This window comes from Gobio gobio, assembly GCF_949357685.1.
Source record: "Gobio gobio genome assembly, chromosome: 11".
Taxonomy (NCBI): Eukaryota; Metazoa; Chordata; class Actinopteri; order Cypriniformes; family Gobionidae; genus Gobio; species Gobio gobio.
The window spans coordinates 21,274,953-21,300,557 of NC_137104.1; the positions used below are offsets into that span (position 1 = coordinate 21,274,953).

Sequence of the window (25,605 nt, forward strand, 5' to 3'; positions counted from 1 at the left end):
ATTGTAACTGATTTGTAAAAAATGTTGTAACAAATTATGTAACACAAATCTATTTTCTATAATCTCCCATTGATTTCAATGGGTGATTTCTAGAGGCTGTGTGTGTGTGTGTGTGTTGGGGGAAATAGCGGTGTATGTGTGTGTGAGCCTTAGCGTTCCACATTGTGGATGTGCTATAAGGTAGCCACTTCACTTCTATGTATTTGTGTCCTGTGTTGTGGATGATTTAGTTTTTTTTATTTGCCAAAAATGTATCGATTTTTTTAATGTCCCAATTAATTCGATTTAAAAAATATATTTTTTTAATTGATTTATATAAATTTACAAAATACATTAAATCCCCCCAACACAGCACAGATGTAAAGTAAAAACATTAATAAAGAGAGTGATATTACATTTGTTTAAAAAAAAAAGAATACATTACTATGTTACAAAATCACATGTTATAGTCTGGGGTATCAGGAGACCCCGAACATCCTGAGTGTGACTTTTTTTTCACACTAACATGCAACCAGACGTAATTCCAATTCTTTTTTTGTTTGTTTGTATAGCTAGCAAGTGTCAACCACAACATCACAAGTCTCATGCCATTTATATGAAGGGGACATTTTTTACTTTTATTTCAGAAAACGTCATTTGGGGTCAAAAAGACCCTGAATAGCGCATATAAGGGTTTTACTCATACAGAAAAATGCACTAGTCCTCAACACCTAAGAGACATGCAAATGAAAATAAGAAATAGATGATTTGTGAGGAGAGCAATCACTTATTTTCAAAAATCAAAAAAGGCTAAAAGCTGAACACCTCAAAATTGCAATAAATCAAGGTCGACACAGCAGCCTCTTAAACGTCAACAAACACCCAAGTCTCAGGTATAAGCAAAAGTGCTCAAAAAGGGTATAAGTAATCCAATAACCTTAAAAATGTATCTTCAATATAATTGATAAAAAAAATAAAGTTAAGTAAAATTAAATAGTCAAAGCCTACTTGGACTGGACGTTTCGCTTCATCAGCGGCTGCATGTCCTCATCTCTCATAAATGAAACACCTGCGATTCACAACTACCTGCTAATGTACTCACATTCTCGTCAAGTAACCATGTTGACAAGTTTAGGCGGAGTAAGGGCAAAATGCATAAGATTAGTACCTCCAATGACCTGTAGATGGCGATATCACTTCTTTTGTAGCAGAAATAAACTGCTGCAGGAAAAAGTGCAAATTAAATGTAAGGAGCATTAGGCCTACTTGTCACAAATATATTTGAGCAAAGAGTAGCCTACATATACTTATTCAAAAATGTAGTCAAGTAGAGAGTAAAAGTTGCTAATTTATCTTTGATACTCAGTAAAACTACAAAGTAGCCAAAACGTTACTTAAGTACATAACTAATTAGCCTACATTTACTCAAATACTTAACACCACTGACCACATTCTAAAGTCTCGTCAGTCTCAATAATAGACAGTAAAAAATAGGTCGAAATGGGTAATTTTGACAGTTACAATGTTCTTTACCGCTAGAGGGCGCTGTAAGGCTGTTAAAATGACCAGGACATGCATTTTAATGTAACATATTTTTGTTTATTTAATATCTCTTAAAAAAATAGGTGAACGTTTTCATAGAGCACCAGATCCACACGAGATATAATCAAATGAAGAAACACACAAATCCATGCGGTTAACGTCTCATGGATTCTTGACTGGCCGAGATCACACAAACGTCTTGTTTGCCAAATTGAAAATACCTTCATGATTGTAACTTGAATTTAATTTCGTAAGGTGCTGGTGTTGCACACATTTACAGAGGCATAGCACACTAACATGTCTTACATAACACTACTATATATGGTTGCACACTTCATTTTAACCTGAAGGAGGAGCAGGTTGTGACCTGCACAGGTGCCATGGCCTATATGCACATGTCATGTGGGTCAAAACCAATTTCCTTTCCCTTACCAGGCAGAAGTGTGCAAACAAAGAGACTTAACAAGGAATATCTGCACATGCTTGAAACATTAATTATTTACTTGCCAAAGCCTGTAACTTACTCAAAATCCTATAGTTCATCTCTAAAATGTAAGTGTTTATGTCAGTGAACATATTAGTGCCATCAAAATGACAAGTCCTTTTGTCATTGATCACAAACAAGAAAATGCTTAGCCATGCTGTCAATAAAACAGTGTACTCTGGCAATATTTCCTGATATATACAGTGACAGTTTTGATGTCAATGATTGAAAATATACAAGGCTGCACCTTTTGTTTATGGCAAATATTAATTTAAACTGTACAAATTTACACATTACTATATGTGGGGTATTGATTGCAACTTGCAAGAGACCAGTCAGTTTCACTTTTACTGTTGGTCTAACAACTATTACGCAACAATCATTGTGATACAGAAAGGAAAAAGACAAATATTAGACTATACACTCTATATATGTATCTGGGTAAAGTACATTTACTGTAAATTGTAAAATGCAAGTATATAGTATTACAGTAGAGTACACATTGTTGGATTACATACCTGTTGTGTATACAAAACGTTAGAATGAATGAGGTGTCCATTCTGTCCAACATTCGGCTGCATCTGTCGATTTGCCTCGGCCATTGTAACATTGTTTTGTGCTCTGTCTATATCTCTGTCATGAGATGCACCTTGAGCTATTTTAGAAAACTAGTTAATCATTGGTTGATCTAATGCTTTACATTCTCCTATTCTCCTTCTTTAATCATTCACACTCACAAAAAACATCTAATAGAAATGTATGTGTTTGATAAATTATGACCACTAGATCAAACATTTTGCATTGGATATCTTATGCAATGAACTAATGCGATTTTTTTGGGGTAAGACTATTCAACAGAGAACCAGTATAATATGACATAAGCAACTGATAATATAGGAAACGGCAGACAATTATACATAATCAATTGCATGAATGTACCAAAGCATTGGCAATTTGTTCAAAAGGATGAACATGAAAGGATGAAGTTATAATGTGCACAACTGACTAGATGATGTGGAGGTTGAACAAGTAGTTTTGAGAATTTCAATTGTAATCTGAGAAAGGTACCAAAGTGACTGAGAAAAACTGTATATTAAATAAAAATTGTATTTGTTAAGTTCTAAATTTCTAAAAAGTTTCCTAAACTTCTAAAGTTCTAAATTTACGTTTTCTGATATTTTTTGTTGTTGTTTACTGTGTTTTACGTTCTAGCCCACTAAAATAAAATAAAAATAATAATTGAAAATATGTTCATATCTCCTTGGACCAGATGATGTAATCAGGCACTCTAAGGGTATGCTTACAACAACGTATTAAAAACGGAAACGTTTTTTATTTGTGTTTTTCACGTACAGATGACAACGTTGTCAAAACGATTCTGGTTCATACAGATCCACAAAAAGATTAAAAACGCTGTATTCTGCTGCCAGGCCAGTAGTTTGTGACGTCACTTTCTAAAAAGAAACACTATAGACTGAACATGTAATACACATGCACATAACTGGAGACAATAGGATCAATTTCAAAAACTTGCACTATGAAACTATATTAAAAAAAAAGGGAAAAAAAGTGTTTATAAAAAAAAAAAGTTGTTTTGTTGTTGAAAAAAAAACAGAATAAGCATCATGTAAGGCCACAGGTTAAGCCTAAACTGAACACTGGAGGGTGATTGTGTAACTTCATTAGTCTAACCGGAATTAATTTCTTAATGGCTGATGACAGAAGGACTTTTGCCCTCAGAGTCATTTTGACACTCTGGCAGGTTCAGAGGCATCTTTTTATCTCGGCATGTGCATTTATAACTTAACTTGCAGTTTAAAATGTGCCCAAGTAAATTGCCAGGCTCTACCATGTAAAAAAAAAAAAGTAGGAAACTAAGACAAAAACAAACACAATGTTAGTTAAAAAACAGCTTTATTAATACCTCTCGTTCAAAGAAATATAAAAGACTGAGAGTTACTTCTATATTTACAGAGCATAGTTTTTGCTTCAAACAAACAGAAACAAATCCTACTTGTACAAATTGAAAAAATATCCCCTGCTGTGACGGTTCGATATTGTGTCAGCAGTAAAGAAAATAGTCCTCTTCATCTCTCAATAATAATCTGTGCAAAGAAAGAATGCATATCAAACACACTGTGTTGCTGCTACATTAAGGCAAACCCCTAGGAACAATACACTTCGGAAACTCCTTGGTAAAGTGACAGTGTCAATTAGATAATTTCTCTTAAAAAAACAACAACTTTTCAATAGATAACTTCCCACATCTTCCACAAAAACAAAGCGTAAAAAGGTCAAAATCTCTTAAAATGGTTAGCAGATCATTCAGTACCCTTTAAATTCAAAGCTAATCGCTGGTGGACCATGACTGTGAAATAAAAGCTTTAGAATGCATAAACCTTTGAGGAGCCTTTACGGACCAGGTTTTGGAGTGTCGGATATGGAAGCTGTTACTCTACATATGAATGGAGGATCAGTAGTTTGACAACTTCCTCTCTACTCAAAGTGCTGCGAGGGTCTGTGCCCCTTGCCATAAATACCTCTTCATTGGCATGGAAACTATGAAGACAAACTCAAATCCACTGCAAAGGAAACGTGCTTAAAGTGGACATTGCATTAAAAAGCATGACATAAAATTCATTAAATTAAGAAAACAAAAGCTACTCCCTAAACAATACAATTCCTCATGGCATACAGATTTGTGCAGGTTATGAGGCAAAAATATCAGCTTGAACGTTCTGCATGCTGTTGCGTATGGAAAAGTATAAGAGAAAAAAAAAAAAAACACTTTCAAAAAGTACATTTATCAGATCAACTGATACAATTAATTTAAGAGACAAACATTCACAAACATCCTAAGTTCACAGTCTCCTCAATGGTTTCAAAAACAACATTTCTATGAAGGAGCAACTCAACCGCCGCGGCGCTCAGACTCTGTCGGCTACCGCGTCAACTGAAATAAAAGTCCTGTGGAAAAGCGGTAGGCAAGCTTAGTTTTGGTAGATCTTTTCACTGGTGGAGTAGTCGTTGGTAGTGCAGGTGTGGGTGGCCACCCCTCGGTGGATGGGTTCGGGGCTGTTGCCACCGCTGCCGATGGTCAGGTTGAGCAGACTGGTGCACGTTGGCAAGTAGACGTGCTGGACGTGTTCCACCTCTGACCGACACACCGGGCACGACTGTAATGATAAAACAACAGATTTCTGTCAGCATTCAGCGCAATAACATTGTAGGAATATTATTATATAGCTCTTAAATAAAAAAGGTATAAAAGTCATGTGGTAGATGTTTGCAAATAAGGCTGGGCAGCATATGCCATGCTACAGAAGAAGTGTCAATAGTAGAGATTTTTCCTATCGCTTATAATCACAATAGATGTATTTGCACAGCAATCTTTACTTTGTTTAAATACGAGATTGATAAAGAAACATGGGCTAAAGTGAAGGGATGCGTCTCGAACAAGTCAATAAGGTCTATAACACGAAGCAGGGTTTACTTTATTTAAGTGAGCTTTATCGGTTTTATAATTTTGCTGCTTTATTAGGTTTTAGCTGCTTTGAATATTGGTTACATAATGTGGAGTCGTTTTGTACTGATGCCATTTATTATGAATAAACCTTTTGGTTTATGTCCATCAAATTATGAATTAAAAAGATACTTTGCAAATGAAAAATGTACATTATTTAATTCACTGGATTGAACAAAACTAGGCATCACTACATTGTTATTTAACATCGATGGTAAATGTTTTCAGTAAAACAAATATACGACAATATAAATAGCAATGGCATTTTAAAAAATGTCAGTGATTAAGAAACATAATCGTTTGAAAATCTAGTTTAAAGGCCAAATCACACCACACAGACAAATGCCAACAAACTCGTCTGTTGGATCAATGTGATGCCCCCGTCTGCATTTGTTTTCTCCCGACTGAACATGTTCAATCGCCGTTTGTTGGGTCGTGGAATGTCAGAGCAGTGTGGTATAATTTTCCAACAAACGACAACAAACTGACGTAATCTGACCTGGCCACGAACCGTTGCCATGACGATGAAGCAAGTACTTTGCAAAGACTGCATGTAGGTGCTGGGCGTTCTTAGTAAATTATCCTTGTAGTGAAAATGGCAGGTTTCTGGACAAATCAGAAGACTTCTATGTTTGAAAGCGCGCGTCCAGTAAGTCGTGCTATAGAGTGAAAGAATCCCTGCGATTCGTTACATGGATGCACTTTACAATAATGTGCTCTTGACATTTAACGCCATAGAAACAACCTCAAATGAACTATAAAACGAGAAGAAAGTCATGTCTGAAAGCTGCAATCTTTTATTTTTATTGGTTAAAATGAATGAAGAATATCTCGTGTTTTTCCGTGGGTGCTCAAGTTTGGCAGTGTTTAATGGGGCAGTGTGAACATGACTTTATTTTTCATAAAACTCTAAATCCAACAGCCAACTTGTTTGTTGCCGTTTGTCTGCGCAGTGTAAATTGGCCTTAAAACGTGCTAAGTTTGAAAAAAAAAAAATACAAAACCTATATACGAACAAAAACTTTACACGTTCAAGTTTCAATTTAATGAGTCAATTTAAAAAGGTCATGTGGTCCAAGTAAAAAGCCATTTCTTTACACTGAGTACATGGGAACAGTGTTATTTTAAACTAAAATGTAAAACGTTCTGAAAAAAAAAAAAAAAAAAAAAAATTTATTTATATATATATAAAATATTTTTTTTTTTACACAAATATCCTTAATTAATACATATCATTAAATTGTCACACCACATGACATTTTACGACCTAAATTAGTCTTGCCTTGTCATAAAAAGGTTTGAACTCTTATATTTTTGTTTTATTTCTGCATGTTGGTTGCACCACATGACTTTGAACAAATTTTTTCAAATATTAATAAACTGTTTTGCTAATATATATATTTTAAGATATTTATGAAATAATACTAAAAGATTATGCCACGCTACATTTTTCTTCATTGTGATATCAGGAAAGTTTGATCTGTTGTCTGACCTGCAGCTGTGCAGCACAGTTCTGGCAGCACACCATGTGACCGCAGGGGCAGAATGCGGCGTCGATCTCTTCTTCGCAACACAGCATGCACAGTAGCGCCTCCCGGAGTTTCTGCAGCTTCTCCTGTAGCAAGCGGCTCTGCTGGCATCCCCCGCAGTCCAGCGCCTCTTCCTGGTCCCGGGACGGCGAGTGGGACGACGGAGTGCGCTCCCCCGGCCTCGACATCATGTCCACGATACCGGCGTTGTACAATGCGCGTCTGGCGTAGTCGTACACTTCCTTGGAGGTGCGACGGATGTCGAATACATACTTTTTGCCCAGGTTGATGTTCTCATTGAGGAAAAGTGAAGCCAGGTGACCCTTGAAATCCCGGCTGTATTGCATCATGACAGCGTTTGTCACGGTGTCGCACCTGCAGACAAAAGCAAGAGTGATTGGTTAGCAAGACGGCATATTACACATTAGCACATTTTCTGCCCAGCGCCTGCCACACAGCAGCTCAAATGATCAGTTATCCATCAGAAATAATGAGCTTTTGAAAAGCTGCTGTAGTTGTGAAAATGAAGGATGGTGCTGCTTGTTAGAGTTCAAGGGCAGAGAGCAGCGGCAGGCTGGGTTCTTCCAATATCTTCGCAATAAAAGCTCTTATTGAAGGCTGAAGAAACAACACCTCACAGGTGAAAGCGGTATATATAGGTCTCAATCAGTTTTTTGTTGTTGTTTTTTTTGCTCCTCAAAGATTGAGTTCAACTCAAAAGCAACAACAACACAAAAAAAGCATAATCAGTGAGGTCTGGGTCATACATTTCACCCCAAATCAAGAGACAAATTACTTTGCATAGAGAAGCCTTTTTTTTTTTTTGCATATTATGACAACTAAGCATTCCCCCCTACCCCATCATTACAAATAATTAGAGTAAGGAAAAAAGCACCACCACCAACCATCTGAAAAATATCCAGACACATTAATGAGATTTTTAGGTGGAAAATAGATTGTCATGAAAATGGTGCATAGCAAAAACAATGGTTTTAAGATGCATTTTGATTTATATATATTTTATTTTATTTAGGGGATTTTATTTTTTGATTGATGACTTAAAGAATTGTTATAGGATTTTCTTTATTGATCTATAATGAGATTTTATTGATTGAGATATAATTAATATAATATAATTATAATAATATAATATAATTTAAAAGGTACGTTTCCATAAGGCAGACCCACTTGTACTGCTATATTATTGTTAGTTACTTTGTAACATGTTGGATGATGCAAGACGTTTTCACAGCCGTTTACAAATAAAGGCCAAAGTTGGTTTGCAGTAAAATATGCTTAGAGAAAGTCCAATACAAAAGCGGCTAATCCTGTAAAGCACAAAACGCCTCAAACAGAGCAAACTGCTGACACAGAGGCTTTCTACAAAGAAAATACTTTAGAACTTTAACAATAGCCAGGTCAAATAGATTATTACCTCTCTATGATAACAATGCCTAAAAAAAATACATATCAAACAATCATATTTTAAGTGGACCAGACAGGTAAGCTAAAGCATTCCAGACACTAAATGCCTTGAAAAATGTTTTGCACAAGGTGTGTAGCTAGAGTAAAGACTGGCAAAACTGCTTAATAGCACATTAACAAGAAAAAAAGAAATAATGTGTCATTGTGGTCACTGAAGGGTTTTATTCACCTCTGAATGTGCCTGTATAAATGAGTCTCACCTGTAAAAGGCATGCGTCTCTGTGATCGCCCGGTACAGCCCACTAGCTGCTCGATTACTGATTAACTTGAACAGCAGGACCACACTGTCGCTGGTTTCCTTGGTGACAGTCAAGTACACACTCTTCCCTGATTGCGTGGCAATTTGTATTATGGGATAGGATATCCTGCATTGAAGGGAAAATATGACTCATTCAAAAGGCAGTAATGGCACAAATTGAATTAATGTTACATGACTGATCCGGAGATGTGCTCTGTGCATCATTTGATGAAAATTACGCCATCAGGAGCACTTAAGGCTGTGTCACTGCATCACATTCTAACCTGTTAACCAGGGTGAAGTCCTCTCGGCAGATGGCTATGCCCTCTGGTCCCACTCCGATAGCCAACCTCTGTCCTTCAGCGTCCCGCACCCAGTGCCACTCCACCCCATAATGCTCCAGCAGTGACACCAGCTGCAGGGCCTGGTACTCCACCGAGGCCTGACTCAAACCCTCCAGAGCCTTGTGCTTGGCTATGATACTGCCAAAATCAAAAGAGACACATTGAGTCCAAGAGAAAAATGGCACCAGCTGATCACATCAAAAGTGGGAGAGAGGTTGAGGAAGAGGGACAAGAGTGAAAATATTTCGGATTTCAGGTTGCACTATTGCCGTGTGTGAGGTGAGAAAAAGAAAAACAAAAAAAACTAAAACATTAAAGTTAAAATCAACCTAAAGAAATAATAAACAATAATTATTGGACCAATACTGAAATTAGACACTCATTTTTATTATGCCTGGTAAGTTAAATAAAAACAAAATGATTCAAATCACCTCAAAATTATTTAAAAAGAGAATCAGAAAAAAAGCCCAAATATTACCCATTTCTGCCAAATAATAATTTATAATATAGTACAATACAGTAAAACTTTAATTTGATTTAAATGATACTGATAGCTGATGATTACTTTGACTAATTATGGCAGTAGATAATAACAGGTCTTAAGTATTATTTCCTATTATAATCAGCCAAAAACAAACAGGCATGTATAGATAATTTTAAAAGAAAATGTTACTATGAGAGATACCAATAAAGTCACCAATATTTTGGGCATGTCACTGATCTATCACTGACAAAGTCCATGGCTTGGTGTTAGCCTGTATGAAGCTCTTTGATTTTCTTCTGGTAAGCATTAGTCCTAATTTGATTAGTTGACAAGGATAATTAATCACTAGAGACAGATTTCATTTATCCACTTTGATTGTATTTGATTATCATCTGTTATATAACCAAAACAAGTTAAAGAGTCTGAACAGAACTCTATAAAGGAGCTCTGCAATTAGTCAAAAACCATTAGTAGAGCTTTGTTTGCATTCACACAGCCCTGGATAACATGTACGCATGAGAGCACAGATTAGAGCTCAGCTCCATTGACTTGTAAGTAAGTAACCAGTAAATAACCATCTAAACGCCTAACAACCAGTTGACAAAAAAAACAACAAAAAACAAATCTTTACACTAGAGTACCATCTTAAGAAAGTACAGTCTCAGCTTCTCCTGAATGGTGGTTTGTGGGATTTGTCATTCCATTTGAACAAGCTGTGGGTTTCAGTATAATTTTTTTTCTTTCTAATTATTTATTTTTTAATTTGAACACAAATCGTGTTCAAAAACACAACAAATCTTTTGTTATATTATGTACAAATGTCTTTACTATTTTAAATAAATGCTGTTCTTGTAAACTTTCTATAAAAGGAATTCTTTAATAAAATAAATATATTTTATTTATACATCTTCATATTAGAATGATTTCTGAAGACTGGAGAAATTATGCTAAAAAATAAATCACAGGAATAAAATATACTTAAATATATATATATATACACATTTTTTTTTACAGTGTTTTACTACAGTTAGTTTTACTATCATTTTTAATCAAATAAATGCAGCCATGATGAGAAGACTTTTCAAGTCAGTCCGCCAGAAGTTAGTTATTTTAGTCTATAAAGTTAATTATGGATGTTTCTTACACAACAAGAATTATTTTGCTCTACCCAGGAGCTGTCTGGAGCACTTTTATAATGGATAGATGCACTTTTATGGACAAAAACAAAAGTCACTGCCATTATAAAGCTTGGAAGAGCCAGGACTTTAATATAACTCAGATTTTATTCGTCTGAAAGATTGTTATATATACCTAGGATGACAACACTCATTTAATAAATCACCATAAAAGCACAATAAAATGGAAGTTGAAGGTTGTAGAGATAATTGTGATTGGCATGTTGGTTTACCTGTTGATGGTGGCTTGGTTGGGTTCTGTGGCACAGAGTTCTGTGTACCAGTACTTGGCTGTGTTCTGGTTATAGTCACCGAACTCGGCCTGGGCTAGGAGGGCACTGAGCTCCTCGGCTTGTTCGGAGCACATCCGCAGATGTCCACGGTGCAGATCCTCTTTCACATGCATAAAAAACAGGTGCCTGTAGAGCAAGAGAGAAAGACAAAGTGTGAGTTTGTAACGGATAGAAGCAGGTGGCTGGTGGTCCTGTGGAAAGCAAGGGAACTACGTATGGATGTCGACAGGTGGTACAATAGGAAAGCGAGAGCGATATACACCGACTGAAGCAGGTGATGGGGAACTTGAATTACAAAAACACATCTTGCACATGCTGCATCCAACTAGCATTTTAATATTACCCATGGATAGAGATCATTTAGGTGAACGGTCCCTTTAAAAGGGAACCGTGAAAACCAGAAGTGACCAAAAAGCAATTGAAAATGGCAAAAGGCCAAACAAAAAGCAGAAATGACGGTTTCCATTCCAGATGAGAGACAATTTCGCTTCGAAAACACAACAAGTGAACTTTGCATGAGTGTGTGTGAAGTGGTTTGACTTTTGCTCTCGTCTCTCCCTTATCTTTCATATCTGGCACTGGCAGCGAAACAACTCCTGAGGTTATCCGGCCCCTAATGCACAACCCTGCCGGCGTGTTACCAAACGATAAGCATGCCGTCTCATACGTTCCATGAAAAGCACACTCACTGCTCACAGCTGACATACTGACATAAAGCTGACATAAATCCCTGTAGCTATAATTCAGAAGTGCTAATCATGTGTTTTACTGAAGATGGATCTCCTTTCAGCTGTCTGTGGAACTGTCAGGATTTGTTCTCTGATCGATCAATAGCAGGAGAAGTCTCAAGGATAAAACTTGACATTAAAGTCACAAACCAGGCTGGTTTGTTATTGACTTATCTTTTTATTGATTGATTCTCTCTAAGGGAATGTTTTTCACCTTGACTAAGCGTTAGACTGTTTCCTGCTCAGCTACATAGACAGAAATTAACCACATTGCACAATGATTTCCGGGACCAAAAGTCACTAAATGATTAGATGAGCAGGACTTGAAAATCAGGAGAGATTAATCAAAGTAAAAACAAAACTCAAAATGTTGGTCATTGTGTATGATTCAACATATAAAAGGAAAAAAATAGAGGAAAAACACAAATAAATGCAAATAATAAAATGTTAAAGTAACTAATGAAACTGATGTTTGTTTTTGTATTCATAAAAAAAAAGTAAATAAAGTAAATAGAGTAAATTAAGAGTAAATTAATAGAAATGTAAAAAAAAAAGAAAAGGAAAATTTAAACTACGAAACAAATGTTTGGTTTCTTTTCCGCATCATACTATAGTTAAGATAAAACAAATTAGATGAATAATAATAATAATAATAATAATAATAATAATAATAAATATTAACTAAAATGGTAAGTGGCGTTAACATTATTTTATTTATATGTTATTAAAGAGTAAAATTACTGTTATTGTTATTAATAATGTTCTTATTTTATATTACTAACAATAATTTTACATTAACATTTAAATAAATATTTTATTATTGAATATACTATAATATAAAAATAATAATACAAATATATTTTTTTAAATAATTAATATTAAGAAATTGTTGGCATTAACATTTATTTATATTATTAAAGAGTAAAATTGTTATTGCTATGAATAACATTATTATTGTGTGTTATTAATAACAATAGGTATACATTATATAATACAATATTTATTTACATGTTAATGTATTATTATTAAATTCTAAAGTTGTTGTATTCATTTAATAATAACTCATGTTATTAACAATTATTATTATTAATACTAATATTACTACTATCATATTAATACCATTACAAACATATTTGTGCGTGGTTGTATGTCGGCATCATACTCATGTCCAAGGAAAAACAAGTTGAAGATGCCTGTACTATAGCAGCGGTTCATCTGCTCTTGTTCCCCGAAAAAACCTGTTTAGCAGCATCATGGTTAACGACTGCCAAAACCTCCCTTCTTCCTGTACTAACCAGATCTGACTCCTTTAGGTTTATGTATATCTGACCCAAAGCCCTTATGTCCCCATAACCTTATGTCCACTACAATTTTGCAAGTCCCCTGAGATGAGGTTTGGAGACCAAACAGGGCTGATGTTTACCCCAGTATGCCTCTGTTCCCCCAGCCAACAGAAGAGCATGGGAACACCAAAACAGGCTGAGAGACATTCCAGCTCTGCTCACACAGGCGATGACTCTTTAGGAAAATAAACAATCGCATATCAGTTTGCGCAGGGCTGCCGACAAAAGCCCTGGACTGATAAACATTGACTTTGGATGAAAAAAAGAACATTAAAAAGGCGGAGAATGAAAGATTTGAGGTGAATTCATAGACCAGACAAATAAACAAGACCTGCCGTTTGACAAAGGGAGTCTCGCCCGGCCTGACGAGGCACTTCCCTGTGATGACATCAGACTCATGTGATGAATTACCTGGCAGGCAAAACAAAGGAGGCTGATGGGGGCAGGGAGAGAGGCAGGGAGAGGTTACTAGCGGTCAAACTCCAGCTACTCGAGGATGGAACGTGCGGCGCTGGTTCAGTCAGGCTCATTACGCCACTAATCTTAGAAACGCGCAGCTGTGCTGATGCAGCCACTCGTCATCAACAAACACTGCCATACAATATGCTCCTACACTGTGTGTGGGTCTAATGGGTTGGTGTGAACATACAACTGAAAAGATGCCAAATGTTTAGTAAAGCAATATGCCACTAGAGACCACGGTACAGGGATTTTACAATTGTTACCAAGGGGCATGAAACTAAAATGACCAGAGGAAATATCAAACGAATTCACACAAACGTTCCATATCGGCCACACCTGTGAAAAAGTGCACTTAATTGTCATGGATGTGCACTTATAGTGTACTTCAAATCTTAAAAGTATATATATATATAAAAAAAGTTCTCAGATCATAGAATACAAATGAAATAAAAGTGTGTGAAGAAACAGTCATGAAAGTGTATTCCCATTAAGCACACTTTTTAAAGTTTTACTTTAAAAGCAAGGCAAAAGATTATTGAAATATAATGATTTAAAGTACACTTATTTTGTATCTGACTAACATACTGATGCACATGAAAAGTGCAGTTAAAATGATAATTAAGTAGTGTTATTCAACATTTAAAAGTTGAAAGTTAATATAATTGTACTAAATTGCAACGTCAACATTACAAAAATATTTAAATACATGACATATACTTTAATGACATTTCTGTTAAAACTTATGTTTTAGTTGACCGTAAATGCTTGTCAGTACATTCTGCAGAACATAATAGAAGTCATTATGAAATTACATAAAAATATACTTAATTGGGTTAAAAATGCACCCTAAAAGTTCAGCTTATTGCAATTTAATATAAATTTAAACTATAATTACATTTTTATTTAATCAACATGCAATTAAGTGTCCAAAAACATTACATTCAGTTCGCACAAATACATTCTTTCAATGTATATTAGTCCCACAATAAGTCCCATAAAAGTATGCTGCAGTGTCCTTTTTCACAAGGGAAAGCTATGAGCAGCTGAGAGCAGCAGTTGTGTTGGAGTCTAGTGTCTTAATTCCATCAGATTAGTGGGGTTGAGGGGGGGTCTGGGGGCCACAGGTGTGCTCCACTCTCTCACCAATTGTCACTTCATGGCCCTTTCAAGTGAACGTGAAAGCTGTACACTACATGTGCACAAGGTCCAGCCTTCATGTTATAAAGATTCTGTGTGTGGATACGCAAACTGCTTATTAAAGTATCCACAACCCATTATATTGCGTTCACTGCATGAAATCATGTCCTAAACCTAGTATTACCACACCTCAACAACAAAAGTGAAGCTTCCCCAGATATTACCAAAGTAATAAAAGTATCAGTATGGTTTATTTAATGTCATGTCAGCATCTGTGGCTCCAAAATAATAATAATAACAACTAAAAAGCAAAAACCTACATTCCTTTCTTTGAGGTTCCTAAATCAGCTGAGAAGAATGCTACTCTGAAAATACAGTTCCTCACACAAAGGAGCACTTGATCGCGTAGCTGGAAGAATTCAATTAAAAATCCCTGTACTCTTCTGCTGACAAGAAATGGGTCATAGCATGATGTCTGAGAGAGCTTGAGCTTTGCGAAGGAGGGCTTTTGTGGGTTTGAGGTTTTGGCTTCAAATGCAGGGCACTCTCTGCAGAATTTCCTCTAATGTTGGGCTGGAAACTAAGCACTTTCAAATTAGGTTTGTGTTGTGAGACACTAAAGGGTTTGAAAAATTAAATATGAAATATATATATATATATATATATATATATATATATATATATATATAGGCTGAAGTTTGGCATGATTGTAAATGGGTTCTTATTGAATTTGCTTGAAAATGCGAGAAAAAAAAATTACATTTCAGACAAACCTACACAGCCCCTAAAGGGACAGTGGTGGGAAAAAATATAGGATGGGAGGAAAATATACATTTCAAAGCTTTTGCTTTCTCTCACAAAACCTTTCGCAAAGAACTCCAAACTTCTGCGAGAGAAAGCTAAATTTCTTGGTGGAACGCCAAACATTTGCGAGAGAACGCAAAAGCAATTCTCCCCTCGCACCTCATTTTTTTTCCCCATCACCATCTCCCTCTAGGGCTCCGTACAAAACTATTTAAAGTTGCAAGATTAACCTTATAGGATTCTGGTCACTATTTTTTGCTTAATTCTTTCCTTACTAATGGTTCTCTTCTCAGATTCAGGCAAAGTCATTGTGGGGGGCCAGATGTTTTGGGGTCTGACGCAAAGAACAAAACATTCCTCTGAAATGAAACGAGAAGCTTCTGCCCGGAGACAGCAACAAAGAGGGCAATCCGCACAGGAGTTTCATTCTTTCCAGGCGCCCTTTGAAACAATGTGGTTTCAGAGTTAGTCAAATAACATTGCTCTGAGCCATGTTGCGGAGGTTACTCGCAGTCAACGAACTCTAGTAAACCCTGCCATGCATCACAGGTAACCACCTCCTCACTAACCCACAAAGTGTTAATCATCATTCACTCAACGCGAGAAAATTCTGATGAAAACTGAAATCAACAACGGGCATTCAAACAAAGAGATGCTTTGTGAGCAAGCGCCTCTGGTAGGGGATGTGTTCGCTAATAAACAGTAATAATGCTGTGGGCTAAAATGAGAAGAAAAAAAAAAAAACCCTAACAAATGAAATTGGGTGCGGAGACAACCTAACATCATTCCTGAGTAACACACACTCAGCACAGAGGTGTAGGTTACTATAGTTCATCCACAAATGTGGTTAAACCTGTTCTGCTGTCAGAGCGCACGAAATGAAAGTGTTTTATGGACCATTAAAACAAAGAGGTAGAGTGCAAGATACAAGTTAAAAACTGAACAAATAAGTTTGCATTTGAATTTCTATCCGGTTAAATATTATGCTAATGATTTCACCACTTTTATTTAACAAAAGCTGCCTCAGAAAAGACTCAATGTACTTAATTTAGCTTCGATTCAGAAACATGACTTTACTGGAGAACGTTGCACACATTTGCAGGTTGTGTCGTCGTTTCGGTCCTTTTGTCGCCTTCTTTCAGAGTAGCGTGCAGACAGGAAATAAGGTTTGTTTGTTTCGAATTTGGTGACATGTAATCTAGCACACACAAACACACACATAAATAAATAATCTGGCCTCACTTCATTCCTTTCACAAGAATCCTAGAGTCATCAAAGTTCATCAAAATATGCTTCAGATATATTGGAGATATTGGTCCAAGGGATTTTTATGGACAATTGTTTTCTAGCACAGGATCGAACGTTTATTTGTCCTACACTGATCCCATTTGGCTTGACATTTGAGGATAGAAGTTTAAAATGAGTTTGAGGTCTGAAGGTGGAATAGGGCAGGAATTAAATGTTAACAAATAATGGAGGGGAATAGGATTTGAACTTGCATTTCCCATGTTAGCGCCACAGCTCAACATCTCAATATATGGCTCTAACAGAAACGTCTTGTTTTGTGATCCATATACAAAGCTTTGGGAGGATCTTGCATGTCACAGTCTTCCTGCGGTAAGGAGGTAATCAGGAGCTTACTGGGATTGCTGGTGACCTTGTTGTCAGGATTGGATGTGGGGTGAGACTGGGGAGATGTTTGCCTCGGCAGTTGTCTGCTTGAGATCGCGTTGACCCTGAATAGCACCCGTACTCCAGTTCCTGCTGACAACACCCAGGGCCCTGACTGTGAAGATAACAAGAGCTGAGATCACCACAGCATGTTTTGCATATTTGCAGGCGCAAAGAAAACCAGTGGTGTTGCAAGTATGAGCGCTCTGTGGATGTTTTCATGTTTCTGAACATGAACCAAAATAGCCGGGGTAAGAGAATATGCATGGCTTAATCTTTTAAACATTATTTGCTGCTCTCCCCAAGGGCTAAAGCTAAACCAGTGCACAGATTAATGTTTAAAGAGCCCTTCTCTTATTTAAAGTGTCCTGTGCCTCTGCTAATGGTGCTGGCCTCTGTGGATCAACAGGATCATTCAGTCCTGATGAGAATGCTAAACACTCAAGCCCTCTAAAACAATAGAGCCATATTTACACAAGCCTGGCACGTATAGCATGCCATAAAGACTAGCTAGAGCACAATCAAAAGCATGCAACTATTATTGAGTGCCAACTACTCAACGATGACCTTATTTCTCCCCCATAACACCATAAATGTTAGCTGTGCATAGACAAACCAACCATTTTTCAGCCATAGGTTGCCTCGCGGATGGGTTAATGAAGGTTAGCTAGGTAGCATTAAGGCCACTACATACAAGCTTATGTCATGTCAGTTGAAACTGTCAAATCTATTGATAATGGCTTGTTGCAGGGATATAGATAAAAAGCAGTGCTTTAACACATCCACATTTTTAAAAATAGGTACCATTTTCAAATACACTGTAAAAAAAAGTATTTTTCAAAGTTGTACATTTTAATAGAGCAGAATATATTTCATTTTTTTCTACTTCAAAATGTCACTTAATTCTATGTATTACTTGCTGTTTCTTTGTAATTAATTGTAAAAAAAAAAAAAAAAAAAAGTGTACCGCGTGAGAGCTTTTGCTACTTTTTAACAACCTTTTTGGGGGGGGTCCTCGGTTACATGAAGCTACATTCGTTTCTGAATCGGAGATAGCATGAAAGAGTTGAAACATATCAACTAACACTAGGCTTGACGTAAGTGTGAGCATATCTGATTATGCATACTGAAAATAGAGCAGGACAGATTAAGAGATGCTGTTTTTTGGGGGTGGGGATTTCTTTAAGACATGCAAGTGATTGTGGTTGGGAGAAGTTGGACCGCTCAGATCCTCAAAGGATACAGTAAAGATGCAAGCAGGATTACGTCCTCAAGGCTGGTGGTTATCTTTAAACTGTGCCTCACTTGAGGATTTTCCCTAGCCCAAAAACCAACAATAACAAAAACATAGATGTCCAAGCACTGGAAATAATCATTTGTTCTGAATCCTTTTGAAGTACTCGTAAACATTTCTTCTATCTGGCACCCATCCACCAGCACGCTCCACAGAGGAAGTATAAAGATCTATTTTTGGAAAATGCACTTATACTAATGAACATGAGGAACTGTCATAATAAATGGACTGCAGAAGCTAGTCTTTCCAAACGGCACGCTCTGGGTCTTATATAAGCGGCTCTTTTGCATTCAGAGGCCTGTGTGCACTGTTTAGTGCATCTTACATAACAGAACAGACAGAGATAGAAAGTAAGTAGGGAAAGTGTGAAAGCATGAGCAGATTTCTAGTCCTGGACAGGAGCTGAGGTGCAGCAGGGGGTCAGTGCATGACCCCTTCTCATTGTGACATTTCCGACTTGGGATTCTGTCAAAGCACAGATTTTTTTGGGTACTTTTTTAATGGGCTAAGGCAGAGTAGATTTATCCTATTCATGGAAAAAAAGGTCTCTCTCTCTTACAAAAAAGTAAACCTTGTGTCAACAATTAAGTTTAAATTCAAAATCTTCTCCCTTCTCAAACCTTCTCAGCTTCATTCTGGTCCGTAACGCCCACTTTTCACAATCTAATCAATTCCTTATAGATAAAAAAATAATGTTTTCAAGAATAGGTTTTGTTAAATACTCGGTTACACTCATAAATGTGGCACATTACGGAAGTAAAATGGCTTATGAAGGTTGTTCCACGTATGTTACAGCACCATTTCAATGCCATGGTACACATAAATAGTAATCAAACAGTACCACGGTATTACCATTTTAATACAGTCACTGAATTATGGTACGGTCACAGTATTTTTTTGTAACTTCCAGCACAGTTTGATTCAGTCACTCTCTCTCGTGCCTGTTCCTAGTGTGCATGTGAGCTAACTTTTAGTTATAAATCATCACTTAGGTGCTCTGAAGCCGTTTTACAAGGTTTGTAATACTATGGCTAGAAGATGTTAACGCAGTTTCTAAGATAACATCAATCAAAAGTACCAGACACAAAACAACAAGAGGGAATGACAGACTTCATGCGCATGCACGATTCCACTTAAATTCTGTGGGGAAATTCATGTGGCTTCAGGCTGCCTTTGTATGAGTGTGTGATAAATACATGCCACAGCTCACTGCCGGTCAATGCGATTGGCAGTGGAACGCAGTGTCGAAGTAGGGCAGAGGTCATTGCGCAAACAAGGTTAGAGAACATGACCCTTGTAGCCGGAGGCAGGGCCGCATCATGCATGCATATGCGCGCACACATACACACACAAATCTACAACACTGCCAAAGAGAAAACAAAGGACTGTTTTCATGTGACCGCAGCCTGTGTTACACTCAGAAATGAGGCAGGCAGCCATCCATATTCTGCCATTGGTGTCATTTTCTCCATTTAGTCAAATAAATTTAACTCTAATATCAAATACATGTATTATAATTTAAATACAATTTATTACAGCAGTACAAATGTACAGTATGAAAATTGTCAATTCAAGTTAAAGACTACATTGAATATTGTTAATAAATTATCAGGGTTTCAATTTACCTTTGATTCACTTTACCTTGGCTTTCTTCTAACTGTTCACCAATATATTTTACAATGCTGTTCTTTTGAACTTTCTATTCATCAAAAAAATCCTGGAGAAATGGTGTGACTTTACACAAAAACACCTCAACCATTTTCACCATAATAAAAAGATTTAAATGGTAGGACGAAATGTTTCTGGAGCAGAAAATCAGCATATTAGAATGATTTCTGAATGATCATGTGATACAGAAGACTGGAGAAATGGCTACTGAAAATTCAGCATTGCCTTCATCCTCAGGGAGTAAAAACTACTTCAGGAATGATAATTGGACTTGTGGGGGAAAATAATGCACATAATGTCATGCGACAATGTAGCATACTACAGTTTGAAATGTTCCTGGTTGTATAACCACATATACGAAAAGGTAGCCAGTATTCAGTGTACACTGCTCAGTAAGCAATATGCTAATATTCCATTCTGAACACTTCCAGCTCCTGCCACATATACCACACAATGCCTGTGTTCGTTGTTATTCAATGTGCTTTACAGTTCCTCTACCAAATATTCAATTTCAGCCTGATCAAAGCATTGCTCTTGTCCTGATGACGACCGAGAAACAAAGTCTCAACCCCCCGCCATCGCAAATTTTCCTAACACGTCAGCCTTCACACTTTCACACAGTGCAAGCTGTTTTTGTGCCCATTTAGAAGGCTGTCCAGGGCGCCTTAACAGCTTGAATGATATTACATGCGGAAGCTCTGGGAGTGTGACGTCCCCCCCGCCTCGCATCAAGAAGTCTTGCGGAAAGAAGCGCAACACATGCAACTTTTAATTAACAGTAAAGTTTCTCCTTCCTCCCCCCCGAAATCCTTCAATCCTCCCATTTGCCATCTGTCAGTGACCCCCACTAATCTCCCTCAGGTCAACAGAAGGCCATCTAAACCAAAAAAAGTGGCTTTTAAATCACAATGCCTTAGAAACGGACAGTGTCCAGTAACCAGGAAACGGAAGCAAGTGCACATGCTACCCTGCCAGAGATGTTCTGTCCAGAGGGCGCATTTGCTGTGGGAATGACCGCGGGAGCTGGCACGCAAGCCCACTTCATTTTATTGAAAAGGACCCAGCACAGCTTGGAGCTCACAGAACGCAAGGCTCCAAAACGGGGCAGCTATCAAATAACAGCACACAGCAGATACCGGAGGAGAGGGTATCCTGTGGGGTAAAAAAGTAATACGCGGCAGGTACATACTCACTGCAAAGACACGCACAACCTGAAGCTAATGCAGTACGAAAGCAGGTCACGAGAGACCCTATTTATAACATCAAACAAGGAGAGAAAGTGGAAAAACAACCTGTTAACACCTGTCTGTGCCATTCTTTGTCAGAGACAAACATTTGTGGGACCAGCATCCTGACAATAAGAGTTCATTTAAATGACAAGCATGACAAGCAACTACTCAGTCAAATTACCTACCAACACTCTGAGGAGGACGTTGACTGCAAGAGTGCTTAAAAACATTGGACTGACAGCTTAATTTCATTGTTGAAGAAATCTAAGCTTTGGATGGGGCTCTGAACTAAATAAATAAATATATTTTTAAAAATCAGAAAAGAAAGGGGGAAAAAAAATGGGCAATTTAATTTTCAGAGAAATCCAGTAATGGTAATCTGTACAAATGTATGGTATAATGTCCCTGACTAAAGAAAATAATTAACTGTTACAGTGAACAGTGGTTACAGTCTGGCACTTATAACAGAGTATACAAGCAAACACATTAAACATTCAAATAAATTATTCCCAAAGACACATTACATGTGACTAGTCAGACTAGTCTGGCCTTGTTAGTAGTCAAACAGGGCCTGCATAGTTCCTGTGGTTGAAAACATCTCAATCTCAATTTTGTCTTTTATCCTAAGATACAAAATTCACCGTCTTTACATGGCCATGACAGGAATCGAAAATATATACAATATGACTAAACAGACAAGGATACCACACTAGTCTCATCTTTACACATATAACACTTAAAAGGTTAGTTCACCCAAAAATAAACAATTGTCATCATTTACTCATCGTGCCAAAACTGTATGTAGACATTCTTCAGCTGAACACAAAAGATGATATTTCGGGAAATGTCTCTGTTTTATTTTTGTCCATAAAACGGAAGTCAATGGTCAACAACACCATTTGGTTACCAACATTCTTAAAAATATCTTAATTTGTATTCCACAGAAGAAAAAATTATTCATACAGGCATCTATACTTTCAAAACAGTGTGCGTTTTAACATTTATTGTGTTGCCCATGTACATTTTTTTAAATGAAATTTGGTCACGAATAAAATGCCAAAAATGTTGCACTAAAGTTGAACTTGTATCCTTTAAGCTGTACTCCACATTTGTCTTAGACAAAGAAAAGTAACAAAACTCTCCAGTCAGAGTGAATAAAAGAGCATGAGGTGGTGGTGACTCTGCCAGCTCAGTCTCTGTGGGTAGGAATCTTTGAGCAGGGGGATCACATTTCCTGCTGCTCATAGTACAACGACCTACAGTAACCCACAGGCAGCAGGGTTACTACAGGGCAAACCACTGTACTGAGGACCAACAACAAAAAAAAAAACCTTTTACAGGCTACTGTGCAAAGTGCTATTTCTCGGCGCAAGACACATGACTTGAACACTCATAAAACCAGCGTTGTTAAATTAATATTTAATATGGAACTTGCCCTAGATTTTTGCTGTTAAATCTTAACTCAGGCACGCTCGAAAAACAAGATTTAGCTCAAGTCGGGCATGGAATTCACATTAGACACAGAGAAATGGTAGAAAAATGGTTTTACTTCCAGTAATCTCACAAATCATTCACACACCCACATACTATGTTGCCTTTCTTCCTGACGTTTTTCTGACATCTTCCACTGTATTGGAACAGAAATCTAAAAACATCTCTACTCACAGACGGTGATGAAATGTTCTCAGTGACAGCTTCCTCAAACAGTTTTTTTTGTAACGCACACGTTGCTCGTACATGCGTTTTTAGCTTACGTACCTTGTCTGCTCCTGCAGAATAAGGTGAGGCTCCACAAAGAACTTCACTCGGAGCCGTAGTCTGCAAGGCGTAAGATTGTCCATCTGCTGGGAGATTCGGTTCCTCAGGTTCAGCCACAGGTTCTCTCCCTTACTGCCAGAAAACTGCAGCCCAAAGTAATCCACCTCAATAATTCCCAACTTCCGACATACCTGTTAAGTCAGATTTCAGATTCAGAGTCAGATTTCATATTGTTAAACATCATTTAATAAAACAGCATAGAATAGAAAATATATACAATATGACTAAACAGACAAGGACACTACACTAGTCTCATCTTTACACATATAACACTTAAAAGGTTAGTTCACCCAAAAATAAACAATTGTCATTTACTCATCGTGCCAAAACTGTATGTAGACATTCTTTTGCTGAACACAAAAGATGATATTTCGGGAAATGTCTCAGGGTTTTATTTTTGTCCATAAAACGTAAGTCAATGGTCACCAACACCATTTGGTTACCAACATTCTTAAAAATATCTTCATTTGTTTTCCACATAAGAAAAAATGATTCATACAGATATCTATACTTTCAAAACAGTGTGCGTTTTAACATTTATTGTGTTGCCCATGTACATTTTATTAAATGAAATTTGGTCACGAATAAAATGCCAAAAATATTGCCACTAAAGTTTAACTTGTATCCTTTAAGCTGTACTCCACATTTGTACTCTGACATTCCATGTCAGATTTCATATTGTTAAACATCATTCGTTTTCTTGTCCCCATCAACTTTTATTGCATGGAAAAGAGCAGGTTGGACATTCCCCCCAACATATTTTGTGGGCCACAGAAGTTTAATTTTTTGTGAGTGAATAATTATTTTAAAGTTTTCATGAAACAGAAGTTGCGATAGTCTGTTCTTCCATATAGTTATCTATATCGGAGTGAAATGGCTTCTCGAACAAGGTCATTTTTTTGTTTTTGTCCATCGGGAATTGATCGTTGGATCGTGCAATCTCATGTGATTGACGTCATTGCAAGAGGGATGCAAAGTTATTTTAATTACTAGGGCATATGAATTACAAAAAAATAAATAAAAAATAACAACGATGTGCATAGATATTGCTGCAATTTTCCATAAAAAAATAAGAATTATCCATTTTGATTTTATGGTCATTTTATGCATAGACTTTACTAAATGTATCTATATTTTACAGATAAATGAAAAGGAAATTATTTCTTAAATTTCGCAGTTAATTTAACAAATCAAGTTAATGATAATAAAAAAAATCTAACAAAGGGTTAGATTCTTATTCTCACGTCTCAGACAATTATTTCCCACAGTGTCTCAGTCATTTATAACAGAGACAAGAAAAATCCCCTTTAAAAGGGCAAATCTGAAGTGGCAAAAATGACACCTTTAACACTATTCTATAAGCAGAAATAAACTTTGTAAAGATACATGCTGAAATGAATTCAGTAATCTGAGCCTTTTTGTTATGAAAGCCCAACTTTCACCTTTTTTGCCAATTTGATTTCTAGCTTTCTAAATTACTGCTAGACTTAAAACGTTTAAGTAGTGAAAATTCAGATAATAGAACTTCGGAGATGTCCCTAAAACATTTAATATAAAGTATAACGTTTTGAAAACCCTTTCACTTTGTCACATACGTTGGAGGTAATGCAGAGCCTCCATGCACGAGCCAAACATCTGCTACGCGAATGAACTTTAGTAACCTCGCGCATGCCATCACACATGCACACTATTGTTTTAGAGTACCCAAAACATCTATTTCTCTAAAAATAATAAAGTAAACGTTTCACATACACATACGGTGTCTGTTAATGATCATGCAAAATCATTTAGTTTTTTTAGGAACGATTATATATATCGAACATTGATGATTATTTGCCTGAATCATTTGACGATAGAAAATAATGCGACTCAAACACTTCAAAATGAAGAACATTCCAAATATAATTTGTCATTTTTACCCCAAATAAACGTATGCAATCAGATACATAAATAGGTTGATATTAAGTTTCCATGTGCCACAAACTCATTCATTCCGCGTTCAGACTACAACTTTTGATTTTCAACATTTGCGTTTATTTTCTATGGAGTAATGCACAAGCGCTAATCGTGTAAAAGGCACATTTCAGAAGCGTTTAATAATAAATATCACATCTATTTCACATTGAGACTTTCATTCATGATCTTACCTTATTCAGACAGTCCTCTCCGTTCGCCTTTGCGTCCACTTCAATCTCCATCACCACCGCGTCCGGTCGAGTAACATGGCAGAGCATTTTGGAGAGGTGTTTTGTCTTTGGTCTACCCGTCCTGTATGAAAAACACTGCAAACAGCTCTCACTGTTGTCCTTTCTAAGCACCCTACATCAGCCCTCGATCACTTTCCTCAAGCCTTCTGTTTCTCTGGTTTCTCTAGT

The 25,605-nt window shown here is 36.8% G+C and overlaps 1 protein-coding gene across 1 annotated transcript; it reads right to left on the reverse strand.

Annotated features, from left to right (window-relative positions):
* Positions 1–3,900: 3,900 nt before the first annotated feature.
* On the reverse strand, positions 3,901–25,605 carry mylipa (myosin regulatory light chain interacting protein a). The gene is made up of 7 exons (XM_079829605.1): positions 25,378–25,605; positions 23,171–23,361; positions 11,017–11,202; positions 9,065–9,262; positions 8,743–8,907; positions 7,021–7,432; positions 3,901–5,181 (listed from the first exon to the last, which is right to left on the reverse strand). Exons 1-7 carry the CDS (start codon positions 25,462–25,464, stop codon positions 4,996–4,998), a joined length of 1,425 nt encoding a protein of 474 aa, XP_079685731.1. The 5' UTR covers positions 25,465–25,605; the 3' UTR covers positions 3,901–4,995.

Excerpts from the sequence above, each read along its gene's own strand:
- mylipa (XM_079829605.1), bottom strand. The coding sequence starts at position 25,464 with ATGCTCTGCCATGTTACTCGACCGGACGCGGTGGTGATGGAGATTGAA. Across the intron at positions 8,908-9,064 it reads GACTTCACCCTGGTTAACAG|GATATCCTATCCCATAATAC; the intron begins GTTAGAATGTGA and ends CCTTCAATGCAG. Across the intron at positions 7,433-8,742 it reads GAGACGCATGCCTTTTACAG|GTGCGACACCGTGACAAACG; the intron begins GTGAGACTCATT and ends TTTTGTCTGCAG.